At 48.3% G+C, this 13386-nt stretch overlaps 1 protein-coding gene across 6 annotated transcripts in view; it reads right to left on the bottom strand.

Moving 5' to 3' along the window:
- The window catches only part of APBA1 (amyloid beta precursor protein binding family A member 1), a 204527-nt gene that overhangs the window by 35909 nt on the left and 155232 nt on the right, over window positions 1–13386 (bottom strand). For 5 of the 6 annotated variants that reach the window (XM_027041073.2, XM_027041072.2, XM_053205290.1 and 2 more), the window contains exon 3: window positions 2985–3080. The exons of the other annotated variant lie outside the window; for it this stretch is intronic. In XM_027041073.2, the coding sequence (XP_026896874.1) occupies window positions 2985–3080 (96 nt within the window). The remainder of the gene's footprint in view (window positions 1–2984; window positions 3081–13386) is intronic. 6 annotated transcript variants of the gene reach the window in all.

The raw sequence follows: 13386 nt of genomic DNA, 5'->3' as shown, positions 1-13386 counted from the left end.
GATGGCAGTTTAAATGCTAGATTGCAGAGGAACCTCTGCATTTATGGAAACCTGCACCCCAAGGAAAGCTAAGATAGGTGGACAGGAAGAAAGAGAACTACAATTTCAACTTCAATGGTGCTTGACATTGGTTTTACTTTTTCGTTGATCCAAGTGAGAAGAAAGGGTCAGTTGAGGGGCAATAGCCAGCTCTAATTCTGGCTAAAAACAACAAAAACTGTGTAACTTCGCGGTATGTAGATGGGAGCCAGTCTTCACAAAGACTAAAGATCTTAAAATTAGTATTTCCCAACCACCTTCCTCGTCCTTGCCCTCAACAGCAAGGGGCCTGGGGTAGAGAGGGTTTACTTTGTTTAATCAAAATGGGTTGGCCTCCAGGTACACCCAAGAAGCCAACTCAGACTTTCTTGGCCTATTAGGATACTTTTCTGAATGCTCACTTCAACGACAGTCCCCAGACTTTAGCAGAAGCTACGAAAGAATTACTTGAGTCTATAGTTCTAAAAGCTGCCATTTTTATTTAGAGCCACAACGGAGGGCATTTGGTACATTTACTTATTCTCTATTCATAAGCTCATGACTGGCTTTCTTTAGTCTCTGGGGTAGTAAGTTTTTTACGAAGAGTTTTGAGAAATGAAAGAATCTCTAATTATTGCACACAAAGAGGATTTTCATCATTATTTCTAAGGATATGCAGAAACATGTGCCAAGTCCTGTAGGAACCGAGAAATAACACATTTGCCTTGCTTATTATATCTGATGAATAATCAAATGCTGAATATTCAGATGTCTGATTAGCCCTTTGTTTCCTCACATGTGGACAGAGATGAACATGAGTTGATCCTTCACATTCAAGAATTAATAAAGCCACAGTCAAGAAGATGAAAGGCCAAAGTCCTTGGGATTTTGCAGGAGACACTAAACCACGTGCAGAGCCAGGAGACCCGATGACTGGAGTCATGACATACAAGTTACCTTGTCCACGCAGCGTGTGGCCTGCGGGCACTTTTTGCCCCAAGGGCAGAAGACCCTGGCATTCAGACCCTGGGCCCACAGGAGCTCTGGATTCACAGCCTGCCCTGACCCCTTGTGGGCCCTAGACCTTGGGTAAGTCATTGAGCTTCTATGCTGCCTCAACCACAGTGTGAGGACAGTGAGTCCTACACCTCACAGAATTACTGTAAGGATTAAATGAGATACTATCTGTGATTTGCTTGGCCCGATGCCTGACCACTGTAAATGCTCGAGAAATGGCCGCTTTTTATTAGTTATGATCACTGCGGCCTTGATTCTTTTCTTCTTGTTTCTTGTTCTCACCCATCCATGTACTATGAACAAAGGATAAGGCAGAGCTGTGGGATCTAGGGTCCGGAGAAACAGTGACCTAGTTACCCTCCGTTCCCATGAGGTAGGGTCTGAGGACAAGACCAGAGGAGGACAAAGCGTATTTCAAATTTAAATTTTAATGTTGGTGTGATTTCAGAGGTCTCCTTATGTTCGTTTGGGTTAACATACACAGGTTATTAAAAAATCTACTTCTCCCTGTGTGAATAGTTAATGGCAAACGTGTGTGTACTCAGTGATGCTTCAAGGGTAAATTTTAATGAAGACTCCCTTTAGAAGTGATCTGCCCCTCGCTGTGAAATGGAAATCGCTTCCTTTTGTTGCATTTAACGTAATATGCTTAACAAAAGGGAGGAAAAGGAGACAGTCATTGACTATATGGTTTACCTCTTTCGTGCACAGCCTCAGCACTGGCTGGGCTGGGGTGAGCTGAACCCACCTGGAGACCACATAAGGCACAGGCCCACAGTTACCCGAGGCCACTTCATAAATAGCTGGGGTGGCACTTGGCTGTGGGTAAAAGGACAACAGTGTGGGAAAAGGCAGCGCCCCCCCTCCAGGAGGAACACCTGCCCTTTTACTACCTTGCTTGGAAGCAAGCATCATTTAGTAGGGCGACCACATGACTTAGTGTCGGAGAGGGACACTTCCGGGCTGTGCTCTCTAGGAGTCCTTAGCCACACACGACTATTTAATTAAATTGGAATAAAATGCAAAATTCGGTTCCTCAGTCCCAACAGCCACTTTCAAGAGCTTCCCAGGTGCATGTGGCTAGGGACCACCATATAGGATAGCACAGAACTGAGTATTTCCACCAATGCAGAAAGTTCTCTTGGATAGGGAAGAGTGGAGGGGCGCCTGGGTGGCTCAGTCGGTTAAGCGTCTGACTTGAGCTCAGGTCATGATCTCATGGCCTGTGAGTTCGAGCCCCACGTCGGGCTCTGTGCGGACAGCTCAGAGCCTGGAGCCTGCTTTGGATTCCGCGTCTCCCTCTCTCTCTGCCCCTCCTCCGTTCACACCCTCTCTCCCTCTCAAAAATAAACATTAAAATTTTTTTTAAAAAAAGAAAGGGAGAGGGGTGCTCACTAGCTGCACTGCTTGCACAACAGGTGTGGACTGGAAACCACCCCAGGTAAACCAGGACCAGTGGTCATCCTGATGTCATGAGAGATATTTCACTTGGGCCTGAAATAAACGGGTACTTAAGAAACCAGTCCATTTCCCAAACCGAGGTTTGTAATATCCCGAGGAAGGATGCTGCTACACGGAGCTCTTCCCCTCCAGTTTCTGGCACTGTCCTGGAGAACTTTCTGGAATGCTGGAAATTCTGTGTCATCTCCCCTGTCCGATGCAATGGCCGCAAGTGACATGCGGCTACGGAGCACCTGACCTGTGGCTAGTGTGCCTGAGAAGGTGCACTTCCGTGTCGTCTACTAATCAAAACAGACACCTGTGGCCGGTAGCTACCAGGCTGGACGGTGCGGCTTCGATCAGCGAACTCCAGGCTGGAGAGGAGAAATCCGCATTTCTCTCCCGAGAGGGGAGTTTGGGGGATTTGGGCAGGAAGCTGAAGAAAGCTCACACCAGAAGAGTAAGACAACACATGGGCCGGTGGCTTCTGGAACAAAACGGCACCCTACCTCTTTGTTCGAGGAGGCCTCCGCGGGGTCGCTGGGGTGAAGGGGTATGCTCGAAGACTCTGCCCCCAGGGGAGGGGAGCTGCCAGGAGACGGGGACTGGAACACAGCAAGGGAAGGACACAGTGAGAATCGGGGGGTAAGGGAACACCCGGCCGGGGCGGGGGCCAGAGGCCAAGGCCCCACAGAACCGAACAAACGCTCCCTCAGTGACAAAACTTTTTGCACAGAAGCTACCAACAGTATATAAAAGGCCTGCGTCTTTCGAGCTCTCTTTTATTTCTGTTCATGTTTTTCACTTTAGAGGTGGGGAGGGGCAGAGGGAGAGACAGAATCTTACACAGACACCACGCTCAGTGCAGAGCCTGACGCAGGGCTGGATCCCAAGACCCTGGGATCACGACCTGAGCCAAAATCAAAAGTCAGACACTCGACCGCCTGAGGCACCCAGGCGCCCCTTGAGCTCTTTTCGATTCCCACCATATTTTCTTGTTTCGTCTATGTTTATTTATTTTTGAGAGGGACAGACAGAGAGACAGAGCATGAGCAGGGAGGGGCAGAGAGAGAGGAGACACAGAATCCGACGCAGGCTCCAGGTTCCGAGCGGCCAGCACAGAGCCCGACACAGGGCTCGAACTCACAGACTGCGAGATCATAACCTGAGCCGAAGTCCGAAGCTTAACTGACTGAGCCACCCAGGCACCCCTCCCACCATGGTTTTAAAGGAAACTTTTATAGCTTTGCCATTTTGTTCCTCCTTGGGCCAAGTGTTTAAACAAAGCAAAAGGTGAATAGAGTCCTAAACGCATAAAGCTAACAGGGATACACATGCGTCTGTGGTTTTTAAAATTCTGACAAAGACTTTGGATACTAATGGTCTTACAAAACCACCTGCCCAAGATTACCTGAATGGAAAAGGAAAAATGAAAGCAGGTATTTTTTAATTAAACATTTTAAAATGTTTATTTTTGAGATGGGGGAGGAGCAAAGACACACAATTCGAAGCAGGCTCCAGGCTCTGAGCTGTCAGCACAGAGCCTAATACGGGGCTGGAGCCCATGAACCATGAGATCATGACCTGAGCCAAAGTCAGATGTTAACGAATCAGCCACCCAGGCACCCTGAACGTGGCAGCTGGGACTGATGACCAGAAACCATACCATCTGTATTTCTCTAGTCCAGATTTCAAGTATTTTTTTCGGATTTAATCCACAGACCATCGAAAATTCAGAGAAATTTCAGCATCCAAACAATATGACCTTGGCTGCTCTTGAAACAGTTCAAAAATCTTTTATTAAATGATAGGTTTGAAAATAAGGGGTAGAAACATAGCTTCGGGGCATATGGTCCCCACCAGGTGTGTTATTGCCTCTGGTGGTGGCACAGGTAGGTCTTGCTGGACGGGGAACAGGAAGCCCCAGGTGAGGGCCCAACACAGCATGTGCTCCGTAAACACCTTCCCAATGAACAGCCAAAAAAATCAAGCCAGCAGGCTGGAGGGTGGGACTAGTACGGGCGCTGGAAACCCTCCCCAGCCAGTACCCAGACATCTCTGCATGTGCTCCTGAAATCCTGACAGATGAAGGGCATCTTCAGGCAAGCCACAGGGACGCTGAAGAATGCTGCAGCCAAGGTCCTCTGACGGCAAGGATATACCCCGCTTCACCATTTGTTGAAGTCTGATAGAAAGCCTAAAACGGAACCCACGTGACCATCTGTTCTCTGAAGAAGCGTGGCCGTGTGAGGGGAGGTACGTCCCAGACAACGAAAGCCGGGTCAACCAGTGACAGCTGAATCTGTTTCTGATCTCTTGCAACTGGCCCCCTTGGGAAAACCGAGATAGAAACAGCGGCACAGGACCTCTGCATGGAAAAGGAGAATGTTCCACAAGATTGGTTGTGCTGAGTAGGGGAGGGGGTACATTAATACACAGTGGGACTTCGGGGCACCTGAGTGGCTCAGTCCGTTAAGCGTCCGACTTCGGCTCAGGTCATGATCTCGCGGTCCGTGGGTTCGAGCCCCGCGTCGGGCTCTGTGCTGACAGCCCAGAGCCTAGGGCCTGCTTTGGATTCTGTGTTTTCCTCTCTCTGCACCTCCCCTGCTCACTCACTCACTCTCTCTCTCAAGAATAAACATTAAAATAAATAAGTAAATAAATAAATGGGACTTCAATGAGCATTATGTGAAATCATAAAAAAAAATACATCTTTTCCAGAAAGTCTGGATTACAGGAAAACACAGGGGGCACCAAACGACCTGGACGATGATGTGGTGAAATGCAGTTTTATTCACGCTGAGGCTATTCCTGTGAGGCCTGGATTTGATTTCCATGCCCACAGACCTGATTCTGGGCAGGGAAATGAGGACCAATGAGCTTCTTAATCATTCACAGGCAGAAATCAGCCACTGCCCAGTGAAGCCAAGAGTGTGGGTGCAGGGTAAGAGCAGACGTAAAGGACCCCCTAACTCCACAGCCCCTGGACACAAGAACCGAGTCCTACATGCCTTAAAAAAATCCCACGCAGAAGTTTTTATTTGGCCCCCAAGAGAGCTGAGGGGTACTGGCTGAGGTTAGCTTAGTGCGGACCACTCAAAATTAATGTAGGAAAGTCCTCACGAGATTATAGGGCCTTTAAAGTTTCCCAGTTTTTCAGATTTGAAGAGCTTCCTTAGATATTTACATCTATGTTTTCCCCCAAGTGATTTCCTCTGTTGCAAAGATTTTAAGGGTCTGGTCCCTGGGAAGCTAGTACAGCTGGTTTTTCTTTAATTGCTTGGTTTGAGGGCTGTGTTACACCTTCACTTAAAAAAGAAAGAAAAGAAAAAGAAAAGAAAAAAAAAAGAAAAAAATCTTCAAAAGAGCCCCTCAGTTCCTATTTCCTTATCTAACCATCTTCTCTCGAAAATCTTCTAAAAATGGATTCGTTGCAACACTGGGAACATGGGATCATCTCAGGATGATTTGAGAATGCAGGTTATGCAGACAGCAGGCTGGAATGTGGAAGAGGCAGGGCAGACCCCACAGTGAGGTGAAGTGACCAGCGCCCGGAGCCTGCTGGGGCACACGGGAGAGGAGGGACCCACACTGCCCTCATCAGGGACCACTTCCCCCCAGGGCACCACACTCTAGCCTTCTGCATGCAACTAAGCTCACTCACTTTTCCTTCCATTTGCATGTGCAGTTAATGACCTCCTTCTAGAGAGTTCTCCCACGTTCTTTCCCACCGTCGATGCTGAACTTGAAAGTACCGATCTTGCTGAAGTTTTCTCAGACTCCACTCACGGTATATGGTTCTCCCCTGATGGCTTGGGTCAAGTTCTGTAATTATGTGTGTGTCTGCCCTCTCCCAAGAACTCTGGCGGGGATCTTAATCATCTTTGGAATCCAAGGGCCTGGCCGTGGGGCTCATCAACAGTAGGCATTCAGTGAACATTTGCTGAATAAATGCCTTCAGTGTCGTTTCCAGCTTTACCATATTCTCCAACCTGCAGAAAGCAGGTCAACCACTGATCTCCTTCATTATTGTTTCCTGGCCGATGGGATGCCCCCTCCTTTTTTTAATGTTTATTTTTGAGAGAGAGAGAGAGACAAAGTGCTAGGGGGGAGGGGCAGAGACGAGACACACACAGAATCCGAAGCAGGCTCCAGACTCCACGCTGTCAGCACAGAGCCCAACGCGGGGCTCGAACCCATGAACCACAAGATCATGACCTGAGTTAACGTTGGACACCCAACCAACTGAGCCACCTAGGTGCCCTGAAGCCCTTTTCTGATAGCGCTCCTATGATCTTACGTGTGGAATGTTAAACTTGCATTTTGAATTAGAACTCTGACCTGAGCTCCAGCAAAGCTCTTCTGAAGCTACAAGCTGTCTGCAAACGAAAGGCCCCCCACCTGGTGGGAACCTACCACTCCCCACACCACTGCTGACAAAGTCAAGGTGGACAAACGCCTTCAGGGCTGGCACAGCCCCCATGGAGCCTAAACAAAGGTGTTTAGTATTGACTTATCTCAAATGTCTGCTTTACAAGCCCTTTGCCCCCTCACTGCCAGCTTCCGCCTTGCTGTACTCTCAAAAGTAGAGAGGGGTGCCTGGGCGCCTTGGTTGAGTGTCCGACTTCAGCTCAGGTCATGATCTCGCGGTTTGTGAGTTCGAGCCCTGCGTCGGGCTCTGTGCTGACAGCTCAGAGCCTGGAGCCTGCTTCGGATTCTGTGTCTCCCTCTCCCTCTGCCCCTCCCCTGCTCACGCTCTGACTCTGTCTTTCAATAATAAATTAATGTTAAAAATTTTTTTTTAAAAATGTAGAGAGAAAACCAGAAACTAGATAACACTTTTTACTTTCAAAGAATGTACTGGAGGCAAAGTGTAACCAATAAAATATGATACAAAAACTGAGTTATTATTATGTATTTCTCTGTATGAAGTCTCATGCCTTTTGGGTCACTGACTCGACATTCCATTTTAAGTCAACAAGACCAAGGATGGGAAGCAAAGGTGCTTCCCAAAGTGCCACAAGTGCCACACAGGGCGTCTGTAAGGAGGCATCTGTGATGTCCAAAGACGACTCGGTAACTCCGTTCTGGTTCACTGCAGGAGGTCTTAAGCTGCTTGTCTTCTACAGGTGGTGTTCTAGCAGATTCTCCACAACCACGGTCCGAATTTTACTACCACAGCTCTGGGGCTCCACAGAGCAGAGCTCTCAGCTCGAAGAGTCTGGTTCCTCAGGGCCAGGGCAAGAGATGGATAGTCCCTTTGTTAGGCTGGAGACGGCCTCAGGATACAGAAGCATCCAGAGGGAAAGCCAGTCACTCATTTCATTTCCAATCGAACATCTCCCGGGGGCACACGCTCTACCTGCTGGCGGAGAGGTGATATGTGCAGGGAAGCAAAGCGGGCAGAGAACTATTATTCATTTATTCCTTCAACAGGCATTTCTGTGCCTACCTCTGTTCTTGATACTGGCTTGCTAAACAAAGAGGAAAGAGACGCTGTGGTCCTGTCCTATATCCCTTTCCAGATGAGGGGGGGAGGCAGACGTGCGGAGGCAGGGCTGTGGCAGGGATAGTCACCTGTACATGGGACGCGGGGCCGGGAGGGCGCAATTCTGCAGGAGGGGAGGGGTATACGTGCAACGCTTTATGGGGAAGGGGAGACTTCAGCTGAATCCTGAAAAGTGTGCAGTCTTCATGGAGCAGGATGGGATGGGGAGTGGAGGGAATGTTCTGGAAACAGGCAGGGAGGTCGAGCAGCTCTGCAGGAAAGTGGGAAATGAGCTGGCGGTCAAGGACAAGTCACTGGAGCCTCGCTGATGACAACTAGCCAGCACCTACTCTCTGCCCAGAGGGTGGGGTTTTCTTTGTGAGCCACTGGCCTGTTGTCTTCAGCAGAGAAGGTCAACCTAGGCACTTAGTAACTGTTTCCTCAGTTGGACTGCAAACCCAAAGAACTGAGGGACCGAGTTAACACTTTCTGGCTCTTCCCTTCCCTTAATCCTTTCTCCCTTGACATATGCATGAAGAGAAGACTACGGCCTGGAAAAGCTGACTGGATGATAATGAGAACACCCCCCAAACCAAAGGGTCCGCTGGCTCTTTCCAAGTAGACTGTGTTCTTCTCAGAAAAGCCCGAGGACGGAGCACAAAGCAGTGATCTAGAGACATACAGAGATCTGAAGAGACTTCTGGAGAGACTCCACTCACAAGATACACCAAGGGGAGTTCCACTGGGACCGTTCATTCATTTGTTGAACATGGAAATTCTGACAGCATCTGAGGAGGCCCTGACCCCTGGCCTGCACCCAGGGAGCCCCTTGCTCAGCAGGGGAGACAGACGGACACAGAAACGCAGGGTGTCCTCTGAAAGCAGTGGCCACTGGGTCCTCGAGGAGAACAAAAGTCACAGTAATACAAAAGCAGCCGCCACTCAGCTGACCACCCACGACGTCACCGTCCACCTTGACCCCTCTCTCCGGCCCACGTCTCTGGCGGCTGGTCTCTGTTGGGGCTCTTGGGACCATGTGGTGCTACAAGGCCACAAAGAAAACAAAACGGAAAGCCAGAAGCCTACAGGCACGCTGCAGAGCAGAAGAGCGAGTACTTCTACGGTAAATAAAAAGCAGGATTTTAGAACGAAGAAACGGGCCCCATTGGAGGACTGCTCCAACCAGCCACGGATAACTGGGAGAGTTGGTGGAGTAACACCAGCTCACGAGGCGGACGCTAACCTAGCAAGAAGGATGGGACCAGGGGTGCTTTGGAAAAGCATGACTGGAATATCAAATCCATTAAGGGAGGCCCTTAAGAAAACTGCAGCAGCACTCACATGTCTTTGCTGACACCGTCCTCTTTACGCCTAGAAGGATCCCTTCGGATCACGCTGCAGACGTCACCATGTGAACTGAAGAAGGGTTCTACTGCATACATTCGATGGCTTTTTTTTTTTTTTTAAGTTACAACTCCTCAAATCAATACTTCTTGTTTGTTTTAAGAATTCACAGGTAGGTGAGGGGCGCCTGGGCGGTTCAGTTGGTTGAGCATCCGACTTCGGCTCAGGTCATGATCTCGAGGTTGAGGAGTTTGAGCCTCGCCTCAGGCTCTGTGCTCACAGCTTGGAGCCTGGAGCCTGCTTCAGATTCTGTGTCTCCCTCTCTCTCTGCCCCTCCCCCACTCATGCTCTGTCTCTGTCTCAAAAATAAATATAAAACATTAAAAATTTTTTTAAAGAATTCACAGGTAGGTGAAATTATAACCTACATGTTATTAGTCAAAAGATAAAACAACTAAACTTCTGTTTATAATTTTGCGTATTGTTTCTCAAGATCAGGTTCTAACTAAATCCCCTCTTGCCTCCCCCCATACTTTGAAATTTTGGTCCTCCTTTTTGTTTTATATTTATTTACTTTGAGAGGGAGTCAGAATGCACGAGTAGAGGAGGGAGGCCTGTTGGTTGGTGGAAATAAAAAATTCCTAAGACACAGGATCTGGTCTTCATATCCAACATGATCTGGCTTTCCAATATTAGGGTCTGTTTCCAAAAGCACAATGTGAGTCTAGGGAACATAAGGTCCATTTGTCCTTGGAAAGAGGCTGGGATAAAGAACAAAGAAGGCGGCTGGCATGTTTTAATTTTATAATGTGGCAGAACAAGTAAAGCTCTCGAGGTTTCAAGATAGCAAGATAGCAGAAGGCTCCAGCCGCAGGAGCGGGCAGACCAGCATCTGAATCCCGCTCTCCCACTCACTGCTCTGACTCGGCGCCGTTACTCATCCTTCTCTGATCCTCCTGAGAATTGAGGAAAACGGTTACTACCCACCTCCTGGGGCAGACATGAGGATTCATCGGCGACCACGTACACAGGGCACCAGCTCAGGGCCTGTGTATGCACAAGGCACACAACCAACGTCTGACGAGTCTTTTAAGATTCCAGCAGCAACGACAATCACTTCCCCCCGTGGGGAAGTGCTCACCAGGATAACACGTACCCATGGAGATGCTTTCCTCGTCTCCCTCTTCTTGTTTCCTTCCTTATTAAACTTCCACACATGGCTAAAGTTAAAAAGCACGTAGAAGGCTCTCTAAAATCATACTACAATAGACTCTAAATTAATTTATAGGCCCCCAGACTCTTACAGGTATCTTGGTGAGAACCACACATTCCCGGCTATGGCTGGGGGTATATACAACAACCGTGTGTGATTTGTGGCATGCCCGCTGTCTCCCAGTCCAGACAGCATCTTGCAGCGCGAGGGTTGAGGGTGATGCTATCATGGCGAGGGAGTTACAAAAAAAAGAATCAGGTGCATATGCAGGCGTTAATTTACAACAAAGCCACCCCAAGACCTACCGAGATACCCTTCCGTGAGGACCTTGGTGAAAGACTCCGGCCGGCTCTAGCCAACCTTGAGCAGTCCCAGCACACGTTGGTCATTTCTTCCAAGGAAACTCAGTGACAAAAATTCCACGTTGACAAAAGGTAGGGGAAAATAATCCTTTAAAAATGACACAGTTTTACCAAATGTGTGACTGGGTTATTTAGTAATTTCACCTGTGTAGAGCGAGACGCAGCACCTGAGAATAAATTTTTTTTATTTTAATTTTTTTTTAACATTTATTCTTTTTGAGAGAGAGACACGAGTATGAGCGGGGGAGGGGCAGAGAGACATAGAGACACAGAATCTGAAGCAGGCTCCAGGCTCTGAGCTGTCAGCATAGAGCCCGATGCAGGGCTCGAACCCACGGACTGTGACCTGATCATGTGATCAGATCATGACCTGAGCTGAAGTCAGACGCTCAACTGACTGAGCCACCCAGGCACCCCTAGTTTTTTTTTAAAGTCACCAAGCAACCCACATACCCCATGAGGCCCAAGCACCAAGTGCTCATGGACCTTCTTCACTAGTGCTATGAACTGTGTCCCCCTCAAATTCAGATGTTGAGACCCCAGCACCCAGTGGGGTAGTATGAGGAGACGGGGCCTTTATGAGGTAATTAGGCCGCAGGGATGGAGCTCTCGTAATGGGATTAGTGCCCGTACAAGAAGAGACACAAAAGAGCCTCCTTCCTGTCTCTGCTCTCCACCGTGCGAGAACACAGCAAGAATGTGGCCGTCTGCCAATAAGGAAGGGGGTCTAAACCAGTAGCTGACCATGCAAGCACCCTGATCTCAGACTTCCCAGGTTCTAGAACTGTGAGAAGTAAATACGTTTGGTTTTTTTAAATATGTTTGAGAGAGAGAGAATGCGTGCACAAGGCAGGGGAGGGGCAGAGAGAGAGAGGGAGAGAGAGAATCCCAAGCAGGCTCTGTGCTGTGCACGCAGAGCCCAATGTGGGGCTTGATATCACGAGAACCGGGAGATCATGACCTGAGCTGAAATCAAGAGTTGGATACCTAACCGACTGAGCCACCCAGGCGCCCCAATTTCTGTTGTTGAAGTCACCCCGTCTGCGGTGTCTTTCTTACACAGCAGCCCAGACTGACTAAGACAACCAGACACCTTTCACTAAGTACCTGTTGACTCCCATTTTAAAATACAACTTTAGGGGCACCTGGGTGGCTCATTCGGTTAAGCGTCCAACTTGGGCTCAGGTCATGATCTCACAGCTCGTGAGTTCGAACCCCGTGGTGGGCTCTGTGCTGACAGCTCAGAGCCTGGAGCCTGTTTCAGATTCTGTGTGTGTCCTTCTTTCTCTGCCCCTCCCCGACTCGTGTTTTGTCTTTCTACCAAAAACAAATAAACAATAACCATTTTTTTTTAAATACAATTTTAACAAGCTCTGAGCAATCACGCCTCAATTTAAAAACTTCCGCGGTTCCTGCTTGTGTAGACAATAAATCCCAGACTCTACTCCGGCACTTCAGGCACTCCAAGGTTTGGCCTTAGTTTCTTCACCACTTTTCCCCTTTCCGGTTATTATTCTCTACCATCAAGCCAAACTGAGCTATTTCCTGCTTCCTGTATATAACCTGAGGGTTTTTGTGCACTGTCCTTGTCCATGTTCTTGTCTCAACTGCACATGTCCATGAGCCTCCAAAGCCTCATTTCCAGTGTTACTTCTTTAGTGAAATCTTTCCTATTCTCTTCGGTGAGTGGGAGCCCTCTCCCATGAGAATTGCTGATGTTTCACTAGTGCTGTTCTTTTTTTTTTTTTTTTAACGTTTATTTTTGAAACAGAGAGAGACACAGCACGAACAGGGGAGGGTCAGAGAGAGAGGGAGACACAGAATCTGAAACAGGCTCCAGGCTCTGAGCTGTCAGAACAGAGCCTGATGCGGGGCTCGAACTCACGGACCACGAGATCATGACCTGAGCCAAAGTCAGACACGTAACCGACTGAGCCACCAAGGCGCCCCTCACTAGTGCTGTTCTTATATACGTCACTTTTTCCTTTATGTTTTATTGAAATACTATAGGATAGTTTAATTACAATGCTTTAATAAGCACTAGGAGGGCAGGATGTGATTATTTATTTTGAGGGAGAGAGAGAGAGAATGACCACGTACGTGACGTGAGCAGGGGAGGAGCATACAGAAAGGAGAGAAAATCTTAAGCAGACTTCACGCCAGCACAGAGCCTGACTCAGAGTTCAATCTCACAACCGTGAGCCGAGATCACGAGCTCGGAAGCTTAACCAGCTAAGGAACCCAGCATGTGATTATTTAAGGTTTACGAGGTTCTCCATAAAATATACAACAGGAGCCTGATAAATATGTCGAACACAGGGAAGCACGCACAGACATCGATCGTTTTGTACTGGAGGACAAAGAAGACACAAAATACGTTGATGCACAGAGTTGGTCCTGAACCCACGTAGCACTGCACTTATGTGCTCACACAGTATCAGTACCCAAGTGCAGATCAGGGTTTTGTTCACTGATCCTTGATCATGGTCTCTTTGCTTGTCCGA

Source organism: Acinonyx jubatus, chromosome D4 (assembly GCF_027475565.1).
Source record: "Acinonyx jubatus isolate Ajub_Pintada_27869175 chromosome D4, VMU_Ajub_asm_v1.0, whole genome shotgun sequence".
In the NCBI taxonomy this organism is placed as follows: domain Eukaryota; kingdom Metazoa; phylum Chordata; class Mammalia; order Carnivora; family Felidae; genus Acinonyx; species Acinonyx jubatus.
Note: the sequence above shows the minus strand (reverse complement) of the source record. Positions and strands in the feature narration are given on the sequence as shown.